This window comes from Salvia miltiorrhiza, chromosome 1, assembly GCF_028751815.1.
Source record: "Salvia miltiorrhiza cultivar Shanhuang (shh) chromosome 1, IMPLAD_Smil_shh, whole genome shotgun sequence".
NCBI lineage: Eukaryota > Viridiplantae > Streptophyta > Magnoliopsida > Lamiales > Lamiaceae > Salvia > Salvia miltiorrhiza.
The window spans coordinates 24,476,484-24,489,847 of NC_080387.1; the positions used below are offsets into that span (position 1 = coordinate 24,476,484).

The window sequence follows — 13,364 nt, forward strand, 5'->3', positions numbered from 1 at the left end:
CATCGGTGCAGTGGTGGTGATCACCGGCGGCAATGGTACCGCCGCTGATTACCGGCTGCATATAGCCGCCGCTGATTACCGGCGGCAATGACCGCCGGTAAACATTCGGGAAATCACCTGAGCTTCCCGAGAAACTCCACCGGCGGTAGGGCCGCCGCCAATCTCCGGCGGCTGAGCTTCGCCGCCGGGATTCACATCTCCGGCGGCTGAACTTGCCGCCGGTAATGCCGCCGGTAATTGAATCGCCGGCGGCCGTCCCTTTTTTACCGACGGGAAATGCCGCCGGTAATCACTTTTTTTTTTGTAGTGATAAGGGTAGTTGACTAAAGTGATAAATATAGTTGACTAAAGTGATAAAGGTGTTGTGAGTGGGTCCACTAGTGATAAAGTATAGTAAATATAGAATATAAAAATGATAAATGTGTTTTAAAGTGAGTCCATTAGTGGCAAATGGTAGTAAATATAGGAAAAGAAGAAGAGCAAAAAAGTACAAAAAACATAATAGAACTTTAATTTATGGACAAAAAATTTAAGAGCAAGTAGGGCTTTAAATTGTGGACGGAGGGGGTATAATATAACTTAAAAAAAATGTTATCTTGTATTTTTATGATAGTGAATAGAGGGCTCATCTTTATTGTTCGCCTTGGGCCATTTTTCGTCAGAAACATCCCAGCATAATGGTACAATAATTAATGTTTGAAGTCAAATATTTCAGGTAGGTTTGAGTCCACCGTCATACAATCTCTTAAAATATTTATTTTTCAAATCTTATTGAGTAATTGTTTATATATTAATTGAAGTACTATTTGTAACTTTCGATTTTTGTCGAATATATAAAGTTTTTTAATTCGAGACGATGAAGCACAATCTGTTGTTAAGACGCTTCACCTCCAACCAATAGGTCGGGGGTTCGAGTCACCTAGAAGGCTAGAGTGTGAGTGTGCTTTTCCTTTATTTGGGTGTAACAAATTAAAAAAAAAGGTTTAATTCGAAAGATGGGGGAAATTTTGAAATAAGTTATGCAGTTGCGCAGCAATTTGTGAGAAAAAATAATTGAATTTTGTTGTGGTAATAATTCATGTATGTAAAGCCAATTAGGGTAAAAGAGGTGGTGTGAGTATGAGAAACGGAGTGTACCGGAAAAGTCCTATATTTGCTCTAGTCCCCAATCCATGCCCATACCTAGGGAGCAAAAAGCGGGACCTAATTCATAAAATTCTTCTCCTCCATCCCCTCCTCCACTATGCATGTTTCATTTTCCTCCCCCATTACGGCGGAGCAAATATAAAAGCTGCCCAAGAAAAGCAAAAGGATCGGAGGAGAGGCAGCCATATTCATAGCCATCACCATCTAGTTAATCGCGTCGATGGCTTTGCGGATGGTGGGGTTGTTTGTTCTAATGCTCTCCGTGGCTGCGGTGGCGCATTCGGAGATGATGATATCGGAGCCCGACGGGCACGGGCTGGTGGAGGACGCGATCGACATGGACGAGCAGATGATGATGGAATCGGAGACGGCGAGGCGGCAGCTGGGGGGTGGCGGCTACATCAGCTACGGCGCACTCATGCGGAACAAGATACCGTGCGATCAGAAGGGGCAGTCCTACTACAACTGCCGTCACCACGAGGTCGCCAACCCTTACAACCGCGGCTGCACCAGGGTTACCAACTGCGCTAGAAGCACCGTTTGATTATGCCTAATTTAGCTGTTTATCTATGATGCTTGCTGCAGATCATCGATGTATTCATTTAGATCTTACTTCTTGTAATACACTCTCCCTCTCCGCGCCACTAATTTACTCTTAGTTTCATATATAATATGTTACTATTCATATCTTTTCATATTCTCTTTCTACTTGGATTACATTACGTACGTTGGGGAACATGTATGCATCAGTACAAGAAGAGTGATTTACATTGTCTTCCATTTCCACTATATATGTAGTTAGGCAGCGCTCAAAGCATATGCAACTCGAGATTCGTAATTCATGTTTTCTTTGAACCAATCAAAAGAAAATAGGGTGTTGAATGGGTTGATTCAATATGGACTCAAGATCATTTAATGAAGCCCATTTGGAGATGGTGGATTCACGGCACAGGAATTGTAATGAGGTGATTCTATTCATAGTTCCATTTTACTCACCATAGTCCCTTAATTAAAATAATAATAATAATAAATAATTATAAATTTACCATTTTTTTCTATAATTTATAGCCCAAATTAAACCTAATAAATAAAATTCATCAAGTAGAGGGGATCGTTAATGTTGTGAGGTGCGACCACCTGTGCAGAAGAAACACTTGCAAGAGATGAGGAAGTAGATTTTGTTCTCAAGCACAAGCAGAATGACTATATATAATGCTTCATTTGCTGGTATAGAAAATGAAGATATATGTTGGACAAACAAGTTCACATCGAAGCGGTTTCATTAATGGTGAGATCATAGAAGAAAGATATACTAATAAAACAAAAATTGTGGAAGAAAAAGAATATCGTCAGATTGATGGGTTCTAATTCTATATATAAAGATAACACAAGTATATACTAAGGTCTCGTTTACTACATGATATCTTTGACTGTGATATTTATTAATTTATAAGATATCAATATCATGTTTGGATCAATATATAAAAAAGATTTTACGCTATCGCACCTCCCAAATGTGATATCTATCCGACACATGCATAGCAAACGGAGTCATAGGGTTTTTTAGGACAGTAACTTACGTTGATTTTGAAATTAGAACAATAACTTTCGGACTTGTAAAAAAAATAGGACACTAATTAATAAGTGCCCTATTTTTATAAGTCCGAAAGTTATTGACATTTCTCGGCCAATTATCGAATTTTCGGACTTTCCCGCATGAATCAAGCACGTGACATCCTATCTAGAGTCGTAAAAATGACGTGCTTGCCACATATTGTCATGTGCTTAGTTCGTGCAAAAAAGTCCCAAAATTCAATAATTGGTCCATAAATGTCCTGTAGGTACAACGCTTATTAATTAGTGTCCTATTTTTACAAGACCGAAAGTTATTGTCCTAATTTTCAAATCAATTATTGTCCTAAAAAATCATCTAACGAACAAGCGTCGAGAAAACAAGAATTGTGGAAGAAAAGGAATATCGTCAGATTGGCCCGACCAGTGACTTTTCTGAAGCTGATGTGGCCTATTGGCACTGAAAAAAAAAATTAGTGTTGATAGATTGAAGTTAGAAGTAACTTAGATTGAAGTCATTCTAAGTTAGATTCAATTAGAACAGTGCATTTCTTGTTGGAATGATGTCGTTTTTTTGCATGATCCACTCCCGAATTTGTGAAAAAGTTTTGATGCGAAACTAGGCGCTGCCATAGTTTACTGCATATCAGAAGGTAAGGTGGAGGCGGCGCCGACAAAGAGGTGGGGGGGGGGGGGGGCGGTGTGGTCGTGGCACAGGCGCTGCCATAGTTTACTAGTCTGCTGGTATGCTGGTGCCCACGGCAGAAGGTGGGAGACGAGTGCAGAGAGAGGTGAGGGTCGAAAATTAGGCTTGTATATGAGCCTTAATTAATTTGTTAATGAACCCCTAAATTTAGCTAAAAATGGAAATACGTACTGTAACTAATGGAACGAAGGGAATATTAAAATACATCAATTACTACCAAAACACGGTGCTCTAAGGCCATCCACAACGCATGAATCGAAGGAGGGATCGACCCGGGTCTTGGGGAGGGGGGTTGCACTGGAGACGCGGCCTGATGCGAGGCCGTGTCGAAGCCTCGTTCCGGGGCGAGCGGCGGTGGTGTATGGCGCGTCCGAAGGACACGCCCAATTAAATAAAAAAAAATTTCGAAATTCATTATTTAAATTCAAAAAAATTCGAAATTCATTATTTAAAAATTCGAAATTCATTATTTAATTATGTTATTAATTTTATTTTAATTATTGTAATGTTTAATTTTATTTTTAATAAAATTGGGAATTTAAAAATAAAAGTATAGAAATATGAATTTTGTGGAAATGGAGATCTAAGACACCCTTTAAACACAATGCATTGGAGAGGGGTGTGTATTAGGTGGGGACCACTCCTAAGACACCCCTCTAAGCAACAAGCATTGTGGATGCTCTAATCCATTAATTTAAAAAGAGTAAGTCTTGGGTGAGAGACCGATCTCACCCAACACGGATTTGACCCGACCCACCCCACCCCACATGACAAGAGAGGAGTGACCGCGGTGCAGGCGCAGAGATGAGGACGCAACGACGGGTGGCTGGTAGGACAGCGGGAACGGGCATAGTGCAGGGGGCAATGCACCGGCTGAAAGGAGTATTGGCACGAGCACGGTGCACGGATGCGCTAGCTGAAAGTAGAGGCGGCACGAGCTTGAGGCTTGGGTGTACAGGAGTTTTTGCATATTAAAAATAGTGTGATATAGCTGTCTGTACTTAATAACTTGACGAAATCAATGCATTTTTACATCATCCACATGTATTATATAGACTGCAATATTTAGACATCTTTTTCAACAATTCACTGTAAAGTCTGACAGGGTACATTGTTCTACAACATTAAAAGAATAAGCGAACTTAGCATATGAAAAAAATTAAGTAAACGTAACTTGGCAGTAAAACATTCAGTTTCAATCAATCCTAACAGCTAAACACCAATCCCCAACGACAAACTTTCAAACCATTGGCTTATACAATTTCTCCACCATTTTCCTGTACTCTGCAACCCAAATGTTTAAAAACAAAAGATTTAAATCAATAATATTATTGATAATATTTTTGGCAGTGGAAGCCAGTAAAAAAATAGTTAAAGTGTCATACCTTCTTGGTTGCTCCAAAGCGCTGCTGCCTGGGTATTAAGTGGTGAACTTATGTTGGGCTCTAATTATTCACAAATTACTTGGTTAGCATCACAATGAATATGCATAAATAACTACAATAAAACCAATAAGCATTGTTCATAAATTACCTCCAAGCAAACTCTGGATCGACAGCAATATAGTTCTAACATCATAGGCCGATGACCATTTATCCTACAAAGATCAAACACAGTGAGATTCGGCTGATATGACACGAGAAGGCAGCAAAGCTATTTGTGAGAAGTAGTAACCTGTAATATGTCCAAGCATATGTTCCCATAAACGTCGACGTTAGGATGGAAGCAAGATGTCTCGAATTTGACCTTGGGAGCCTTGAAAGGATACTCGGAGGGAAAGGACAGCGACAGCTTGTATTCTGTTCCTTCAAAGACGGTATCTTTGCTGCCACTGATTGTCCCTTTCCAGCAAAAAATGTTGTCTTCCTCGGGGAATGCGGATATCCCAGAATCACCTCCCATCTATAGCAGCGAGAATTAAAGTCAGCTAATGTGAATTCCTTACAAGGATCCGAACAATGGTGGCATCATATGATGCAAAGCTTCTTACCATTAGGGCCATTAACTCGGATTGCAATCTGTTTCAACAACCAAATTTGAGACAGTTAGTCATTGGCATCATCAAAGAAGGCTCAGGAGTCAAATGGGTTACAAGTAAACGAGGATAGAACAAACTTAAAGGTAAAAATCGTGTAATAGACTAAGAAAAAAGTGCAGCTTTCTGTAATAAACAACTATCATAATCAATATAATCAACTAGATAGTGCAAAACCTTCAACCACAAAACCAGATATTAGCATCAACGAAAAGCTGACTGCTATTTCCAGTCTATAACGTCGAATTTGGGGCAATCCAAATACATAATTTTGATCTAACTCACAAATGAAATCTAGTAAAACTTTATTCTGGAAATGATATTTTGATGTAAACAATCTACAAACTCATACACAGTTTTTTTTGGCCTCGAGCTCTACCCATAAAAAATAACTTGTTCTTCAATGATGTGTAGTAATATCAATTGTGCTACAATCAAATTAAATTTGGCATGAAATACTCTACCACATTATAATGTACTTATCTCAAACTGGATGTAATGTTCTTATCTCAAATATGAACCCATGTTCATCTACCCATATTAAGCCAGCTTAAATGTAATTCATTTAATTCCATTATATGCTATGTATTTAATATATTAAACTACAATATGTATTTTTTTACCGCTAAACATCGAAGATCAAGCAAGAAAAAATCAACATGAATACGCAACATTTTCCCCAATACTTTTTCCAGAGATTGAACTTTCAAAAAAGGGGATCATCGAACCCTAAAAATACAGCAAATCAATCATCCAAAGCAGACGAATTCAAGACATCGGATTCACAAAATTGAATTAAACTAAGAAGGAAGAGTAATTAAGGAAACAATCTTAAGAGTACCTTTTCAAAACGGACTGAGTATCAACGGTTTTCGCGGTGGGAACAGTCTGCTTGGGCGGAGCGGCGGCGGCGACCGGGGTGTTAGGGTTGCTGTCTTGGTGGTGGGTGTTAGTAACACTGGCCATCGCGTCCTCTTTTCACCGTTTGATTTCAACAATAGAATTTCAAGAGAATGACGAATCGAGATTCAGAGTTCAAGATTCTGTGCAGATCGAAGAAGAAGAGACAGTTTAGAGTGAGAGATAAGGGATCTGTCAATTCTTCTTCCGCGATCGCAGAGAGAGAGAGAGAGAGAGAGATGATTAGAGAAGGGCAAATAGGCAGTGGGTTTATAAAAGAAAGTGTGTGTTGTCGATAATGATTCAAATTGAGTTTTTGAACGTTACATAAGGTATGCTTGTGTTTAACGGCTAGTTTTTCATTATTTTACTCTTTTTGTCCAAAAAAAGAGAGAAAAAAATGTTTTTTGTTAATGTCAGATTCATTCACTTGTTCTAAAGTATAGACCAAATTAATTAGGGCTAATACTTTAATCCCTTTCTTTTAACATGGTCTCACCTTCAATAAATTATCAATTAATTTTTTTTAAATGATACACAAGTACTGGGGCGCTACAGGAAGAGATCTTATTCAAAATGAGGGGTCACCTCAACCTGTTTCATGCTGTGAAATGTCTAAATACAAAAACAAAAGAAAAAAAATATTTCTCAATAAATTGTTTTCATTTTTCTCATTTTCTTATTTATTTGTCTTCTTTGGCACTTGTTTTTCTAAAATTTCATAAAATATCTCGTCGTTACATTTTGCTGTCCATTTTGTTTCATACTTTAAAAAAAAAAATCATTTATTTTCTTTAATTTTAATTTTATAATGATTTAATTTAATTTGTTGTTATTAACTCAAGTTTATTCCATGCAGTGGAGAACTTGATGGACATGAGACTCGGAATAAAAGAAATGGTTTCCATCTAGAAGAGGTAGATATAGATTCGACGTTGATGCACTATATGATACTCAGGCGAAGGCTTATGAGGTTAGCGTCGTGGTTCGTGACCATTTGTGAGAGGTATATAGTTGGTTACGACTAAAGCTACACAGGTCTTTTTAATGGAGATAATGGTCGTGGTTGCTGGAATAACTTGGTGCATCAAATACAATATTGAGCTGATTGACATTTTTATCGATTCTATATTGGCCGCACGCATGGTGTGCCTGGAGGACGAGGGGCAGTTCTTATCGGCCGATATATTGGACATTCTTCACGTTGTTCGTTGGTCTATTCTTATTAGTGTCAATCATGTCTATAGAGAAGCGAATAGAGTTGTGCATTGTTTAGCACAATTTGCGCATTTTTGCTTCACTTTTTCATTAAAAGAAGACGAAGTAGATTTCAAAAATACTAAGAATATATTGATTCATTAAATATACATTAAAAATTTATATGATTTTATTTTTCATTGCTACATTAATTAAAAATCTATTTTCGATTTTTCTATTAACCATGAATATAATAGTTTTTCAATTTTTTTATATTAATTACTATATATTATAAAATTTATTATATTTATTTAATTTTAATAATTGATTAATGTGAAATTCATCAATTATGTGCAATGCACACACTCTGCCCTATGCTAGAGCAAATACAGGTATCAAAAACCAAAAATATGTGTTGCCATCTATTAGCATGTATATTATATATATATATATATATATATATATAGGGTTGGGTTCCGGTGGATCCCTATGCTTATAATAGATCCGTAGATCCAAATCTAGACCATTAGATCAAAAAAGCGGGTGAAACAGGATGCTGACACGTGTATAAACACGCGGATCCAACGCGGGTCAAACGGATCGACCCGTTCCGCCTTTTTTGTAAATTAACAATTTGACAGGGGTAGCATTGTAATTTTACACTATTACTGAGGCGGTCGCGATAGTAATAATTTGATTTCTGACAGTAAATAATTTATTACTACATCGCGAATGCATCCGTAAATCAACAGTCTTCATCTTCTTCACTTCTTCTTCTGCATTCTTCCGATTTCTTCTACTTTAACCGACGATTTCGTACAAGAACACTGATAATGGCGAGAAGAATAAAAAAACCAGCAAGAAAGAAACATTCTAAGAAAGATGATGGTCAGTTCATAGTGTTTGAATTTGCTTTCGTCTATCTAGGGTTTTGCATTTGCTTACAAATGATTATGCATCTTCTGGAATTTTAAACTTATTTCATACTTCAAACAAGAGTAACTATATTTTAAATCGATATAGAAAACCCTAACTTTACTATTTATGGAATCGAAAAAAAAGAGCACTAAATTTATATTTTTTTTATGTGATCTATGACTTTCATGAATTGTTTATGCATATTATAGAGATGTGGTCCTCACTTTTCATTAAAATGTATACTTTATTTGACCCTACTCAAATAATTACAACTTTCAAAACATGAATAGATCCAAAAATAGAAGTTGGTGGGGCTATAAATGATTTGAATATGTTCTTTATACTATGTTCTGTATAGTGAATATGTTCTGCATACTCTTTGTGCATATTGATATGTTCGTTAATGCATTTTGATTTGTTTGTTATGCATATGTCCATTTCAGTAAATATGAATAGATCCAAAAATAGAAGTTAGTGAGGCTATAAATGATTTGAATATATTCTGTATACTATGTTCTGTACAGTGAACATGTTCTGCATACTCTTTGTGCATATTGTTATGTTAGTTAATGCATTTGGTTTTGTTTGTTATGCATATGTCCATTTCTGTACATGCATAATCATTTATACTAATATGCATGCCATCAAGTATTTATATGCATTTCCACTAATTGCACTATGCACTTCGGTATCATATATTATGCATTTTTCTGTTACAGACACATCAAATGATGATTTTGTCGAAGAGACTCCAACAGGAAGCGGATCTAAATCAAAACAAATAGTAGAATACAAAGGAAAGGGCAAACAGAAGGTGACCGCAACGCCCAAAAATCAAAAACAAAAGCAAAAGCAGAAGGAAAGGAGAAAATCAAAAAGGCTGATAATCAAAAAAAGTCCAGAATCCGAAAGCTCAAAAGAGGATGTAGTGCATGCTGAACAAATAGAAACGAAAAAAGAGAAGAGTCGAGGGCAAAGACTAACAAGTAGGACAACAACCTACTCGTTAGTTGATGCTATAGAGAGAATGAATCCAACACAAAAAGCACAAATAATAGAGCTTGGTTTTGGAAACATATTGAAGATAAAAGTTAAGGAATTCCCTTCAACTTTGTCATACTGGGTTGTGGAGAGTTTTGACTACAGAGATTGTGCTTTACAGCTTGCAAAAGGGAAGTTTCTGCTGATTGAAGAAGAAGATGTCTACAGAGTCTTTGGTTTCCCGAAAGGGAAGAAACAGATCGCGAAGAGGACAAACAATGAGGGACAGGACTTGCTGGAAGAGTGGTTTAACTTTTTTCCAAACAGAAACAAAATAAGCCCCGCACAGATTGCTACTCAAATGTTAGCACTGGAGGAAGGAGGAGTTTGGTTCAAACGCCATTTCCTTATTCTAGTTGTTGCATCTCTGATAGAGAACACAAATGTTGGATATATCACAGCTCCAACAATGCACCATTTCGATGATGTTGAAGATGCTCGAAATCTTGACTGGGGAGATTTTCTGATTAAATCTCTCATTTCAAAAAGAAAAGCATGGGAAGACAAAAAGAAAAACTTCTGTGGGCCTACATTATTCCTGATGGTAAGAATGAGTTTTTAAAATTTTATAATTTTTGAACATAAGTTTCTATAACATTAATATATACTTTAATCTTTCAAAAAAATGCAGGCATTCTATGTGGATAGAATAAAAACTTATGCTGCAAAGTCATATTCAAGGAACTACCCAGCAATCTCAAATTGGGATTATCAGAAACTGAGGCAACGCGAAGATGATGAATTCAGTGCTGGAGGTTTTGGGTATGGAATTGTGTGCTTCCCAATTGAAGTTCCACAGAATGAAGATTTCAATTCATTCGAAACAGAAGAACAAACCAGTGGAATTCAGGAAGCAGTCAGTGAAATCATCAAAGATGCCAGCGAGATTGCAACAAAACTTGTTGCATTTGTGCAAAAACTAAAGTCAGTACCTGCTCAGGCATTTGATGATGACACTTTCATGCAAACAATGGAACACGCACACAAATTGATTGGATATGACATCAGCCAAAAGCCAAGGGATACTGAACCAAGCAATTCTGAGATGAGAGAATCTCAATTGGATGATATATTCTGGGGCCAGAATGATGTATGTAAGGCAATAGATGATATTATTAAAGCTGTTCTAATGAGAGAGGAATACATACAGGAATTGGACAATGCTCCTACATTCAGCCTTGGACTTTCTCAAATGTTCACAGATGACAACAATATCAATCTGGATGATGACAATTTCATCTTTTCAACTCCAAACAGAGATGAAAATGAAGAGGTAATGCATTTATATATAATATAAACATAATTTATATTTATTGCATATATTATCAAAAAATATGAATTTCTTAATTCATAAGTATGCGTAAACAGCCTGAAGAGGAGCAAGAGCCGGAAATCGTAGTAGTTACAATTCCAGAGGTAAATGTAATAAATTATAAAGATATTATCCTTATTATAGTCTTATAATATGCATTTCTAAATACATTAATATGCATAAACAGACTGAAGTGCAGCAACAAAAGGAAAAAGATGATGGACAGGAAGATGAACAACAAAAAGAAGGACAGGAAGAACAAGAAAAAGATGAACAGGGAGGAGCAGCATTTGAGAACAAGCAAGAACCTCAAAAAAAACCATTTGACAAGGACGAGGAAGAACCACAAAAAGGTGGACAGAAAGAACACACAGAGACAGGAGAAGAGAAAGAACAGGAAGGCCAGGTAGAAAAAATACTTGAAAAATTCAAAAAACAGGTAGAAGAAATTAAATAATTAATATATAATGCATACCTTAGATCACTACAATGCATGTTTTAACACATATACATGCATACGAACAGGGGAATGACGTGATAGATGAAATGCAACAACACACTGCACAAAATCAATTCGAAAACGAAATGGAAAAGGTACAAATAATATATATGTATACAGGTTTAAGGTAAATAATGATTCAAAAATTTACATATATATGTATACAGGTTGTTCAAGAAGCTGAGAAAAAACACAGCAAGAAAAAGAAAGAACAGGCCAAACAGTTTGATGAAACTGTTTGGAAAAAATTGGAAGATCAAACAGCAGAAGCGAGAAAGAAATTGGAACAACAGGCACTTGCAGAAAGACAAAAACAGAGGCAACTACAGATGGAAATGAAAGCAAGAATGGACAAACTCAAAGAAGTGAAGTCAGAAAAAATAACAAAGGTCAAAGGCAAAAGAAAGCAGGAAGAAGAAGAGGTAATGATTCATATTAATAAAACTTTTATTAGACAACAATTATAACATAAAATATTACCATATTTTTAGAAATTGGATGACACTCCTACAAAGAGGAGAACTACCAGAAGCAATACTGAACCTGCGGAAGAAGTGCCTGTCAAGAGGGAGACAAAAAAGACAGCAATGCTAGTATCGCCTTTTGCAAGACGATCACTAAGTGCTTCTGAAAGCATGACAGCACAAGAGAACCAGCTAGCCTACTTTGCTCTGCACAATAGCGAAGACACCATGTATATTTATTTTCTAAGTTTCTTTTATTGTCTGTAGATTTATTTTACAAAACACATCAACAATTTAACATAAACATAAATGCATAACAGGAATGACATCCTATTCAAGAACAAGGAAACGCAGCTCCCCCGACAAGAGATAATGTCAATGAAACATGGTGAATACATAAACATATCAGTAATTGATATCTGGAGCAGGATTCTGAATGAAAACGAATCAGTCCGTTCAAAGGATTCACCAGCCAGATTCTTTGCTACAACAGAACCTTCTGTAAGTATAATAAAATTATCTTATATTTAATATTATTCATTTATACATGATAGCTAACAATTATTTCATAACAAAATTATACTATACAGCTCATCACAATCAGCATGCCAAATACCAACTGGTCCAATGAAAAAATGCAAGAGGTTTTTCAAGAAAAGTTTCAGTATGAACTAGATAACACCAAAAGCATTCAGCTCAAGGAAATAGACATGGTATGTAATAAATATATTCAAAACTTACACATATAAAACTTTAACACATTGTAACTCACATACTTTAATTGTTTTTGCAGTTCTTCTTCCCTATTTATAGGTATGAACACTATTTCCTAATATGCATCGACATACGGGTGGGAACAGTGTTCATATTGGACAACAAAAATCAGACTGCAGTTGACTGTAACTTTGAAAAATACAATGAAATGTGCATCAAGTTGGTAAGTTCCTAAAAACATTTATATATAGTGTCAATTTCATAGTATGTAATTATATAAATAATAGTTAACTAAATGTTAATAAATCTTAAACCAGGTGGAATTCATGAAGAATTTATTGGGAACAAGAAAAATGGCAGCAAAGGCAAAGAAGCTAGACAACCCCACATTCACAGTTCCAAGGATAACATGGGCCGAGAAACAAAATAGCACCGACTGTGGCATATACGTCATGAGACACATGGAAACATTTAAGGGGGACGTAAACAGTTGGAGGCACGGACTGACCAACAAAGCAAAGAAGCAAATGATGAGAATGAGGATGAAGTATTGCGCATACATACTCGGATGTGACTGCAACGAGCAAAAAGCACACAACCTGAAAGAAGCAAATATCTTATACAGAGTATCATGTGCTGATGGGTCATTGAATCTGCCCAAAATACTTCTTCCTTAGCTCATCAATTCTTGGCTTGATCACTGGATGTGAATAGGGGTTTAAGCTATGACTTTAAACATGATTCTGAATGTCTATGGCAAACAACTAACAATCTTTTTTTTTCTTTCCTTTTTTGATCTGTCGATGAAAAACAGTGATGTTTCCAGGTTATTTTGATGTCCTAGATTATAATATTTTGAT

At 36.3% G+C, this 13,364-nt stretch overlaps 3 protein-coding genes across 2 annotated transcripts; 2 read left to right on the forward strand and 1 right to left on the reverse strand.

Moving 5' to 3' along the window:
- The window catches only part of LOC131007125 (uncharacterized), a 68,082-nt gene that overhangs the window by 26,130 nt on the left and 28,588 nt on the right, over positions 1-13,364 (forward strand).
- On the forward strand, positions 1,176-1,926 carry LOC131007129 (rapid alkalinization factor 23-like). Its single transcript, XM_057934290.1, has one exon. The coding sequence runs from the start codon at positions 1,367-1,369 to the stop codon at positions 1,688-1,690; it is 324 nt and encodes a 107-aa protein (XP_057790273.1). The 5' UTR covers positions 1,176-1,366; the 3' UTR covers positions 1,691-1,926.
- On the reverse strand, positions 4,489-6,651 carry LOC131007128 (ubiquitin-conjugating enzyme E2 19-like). The gene is made up of 6 exons (XM_057934289.1): positions 6,301-6,651; positions 5,415-5,442; positions 5,099-5,326; positions 4,958-5,021; positions 4,810-4,869; positions 4,489-4,708 (listed from the first exon to the last, which is right to left on the reverse strand). The coding sequence occupies exons 1-6, from the start codon at positions 6,423-6,425 to the stop codon at positions 4,665-4,667; spliced, it is 549 nt and encodes a 182-aa protein (XP_057790272.1). The 5' UTR covers positions 6,426-6,651; the 3' UTR covers positions 4,489-4,664.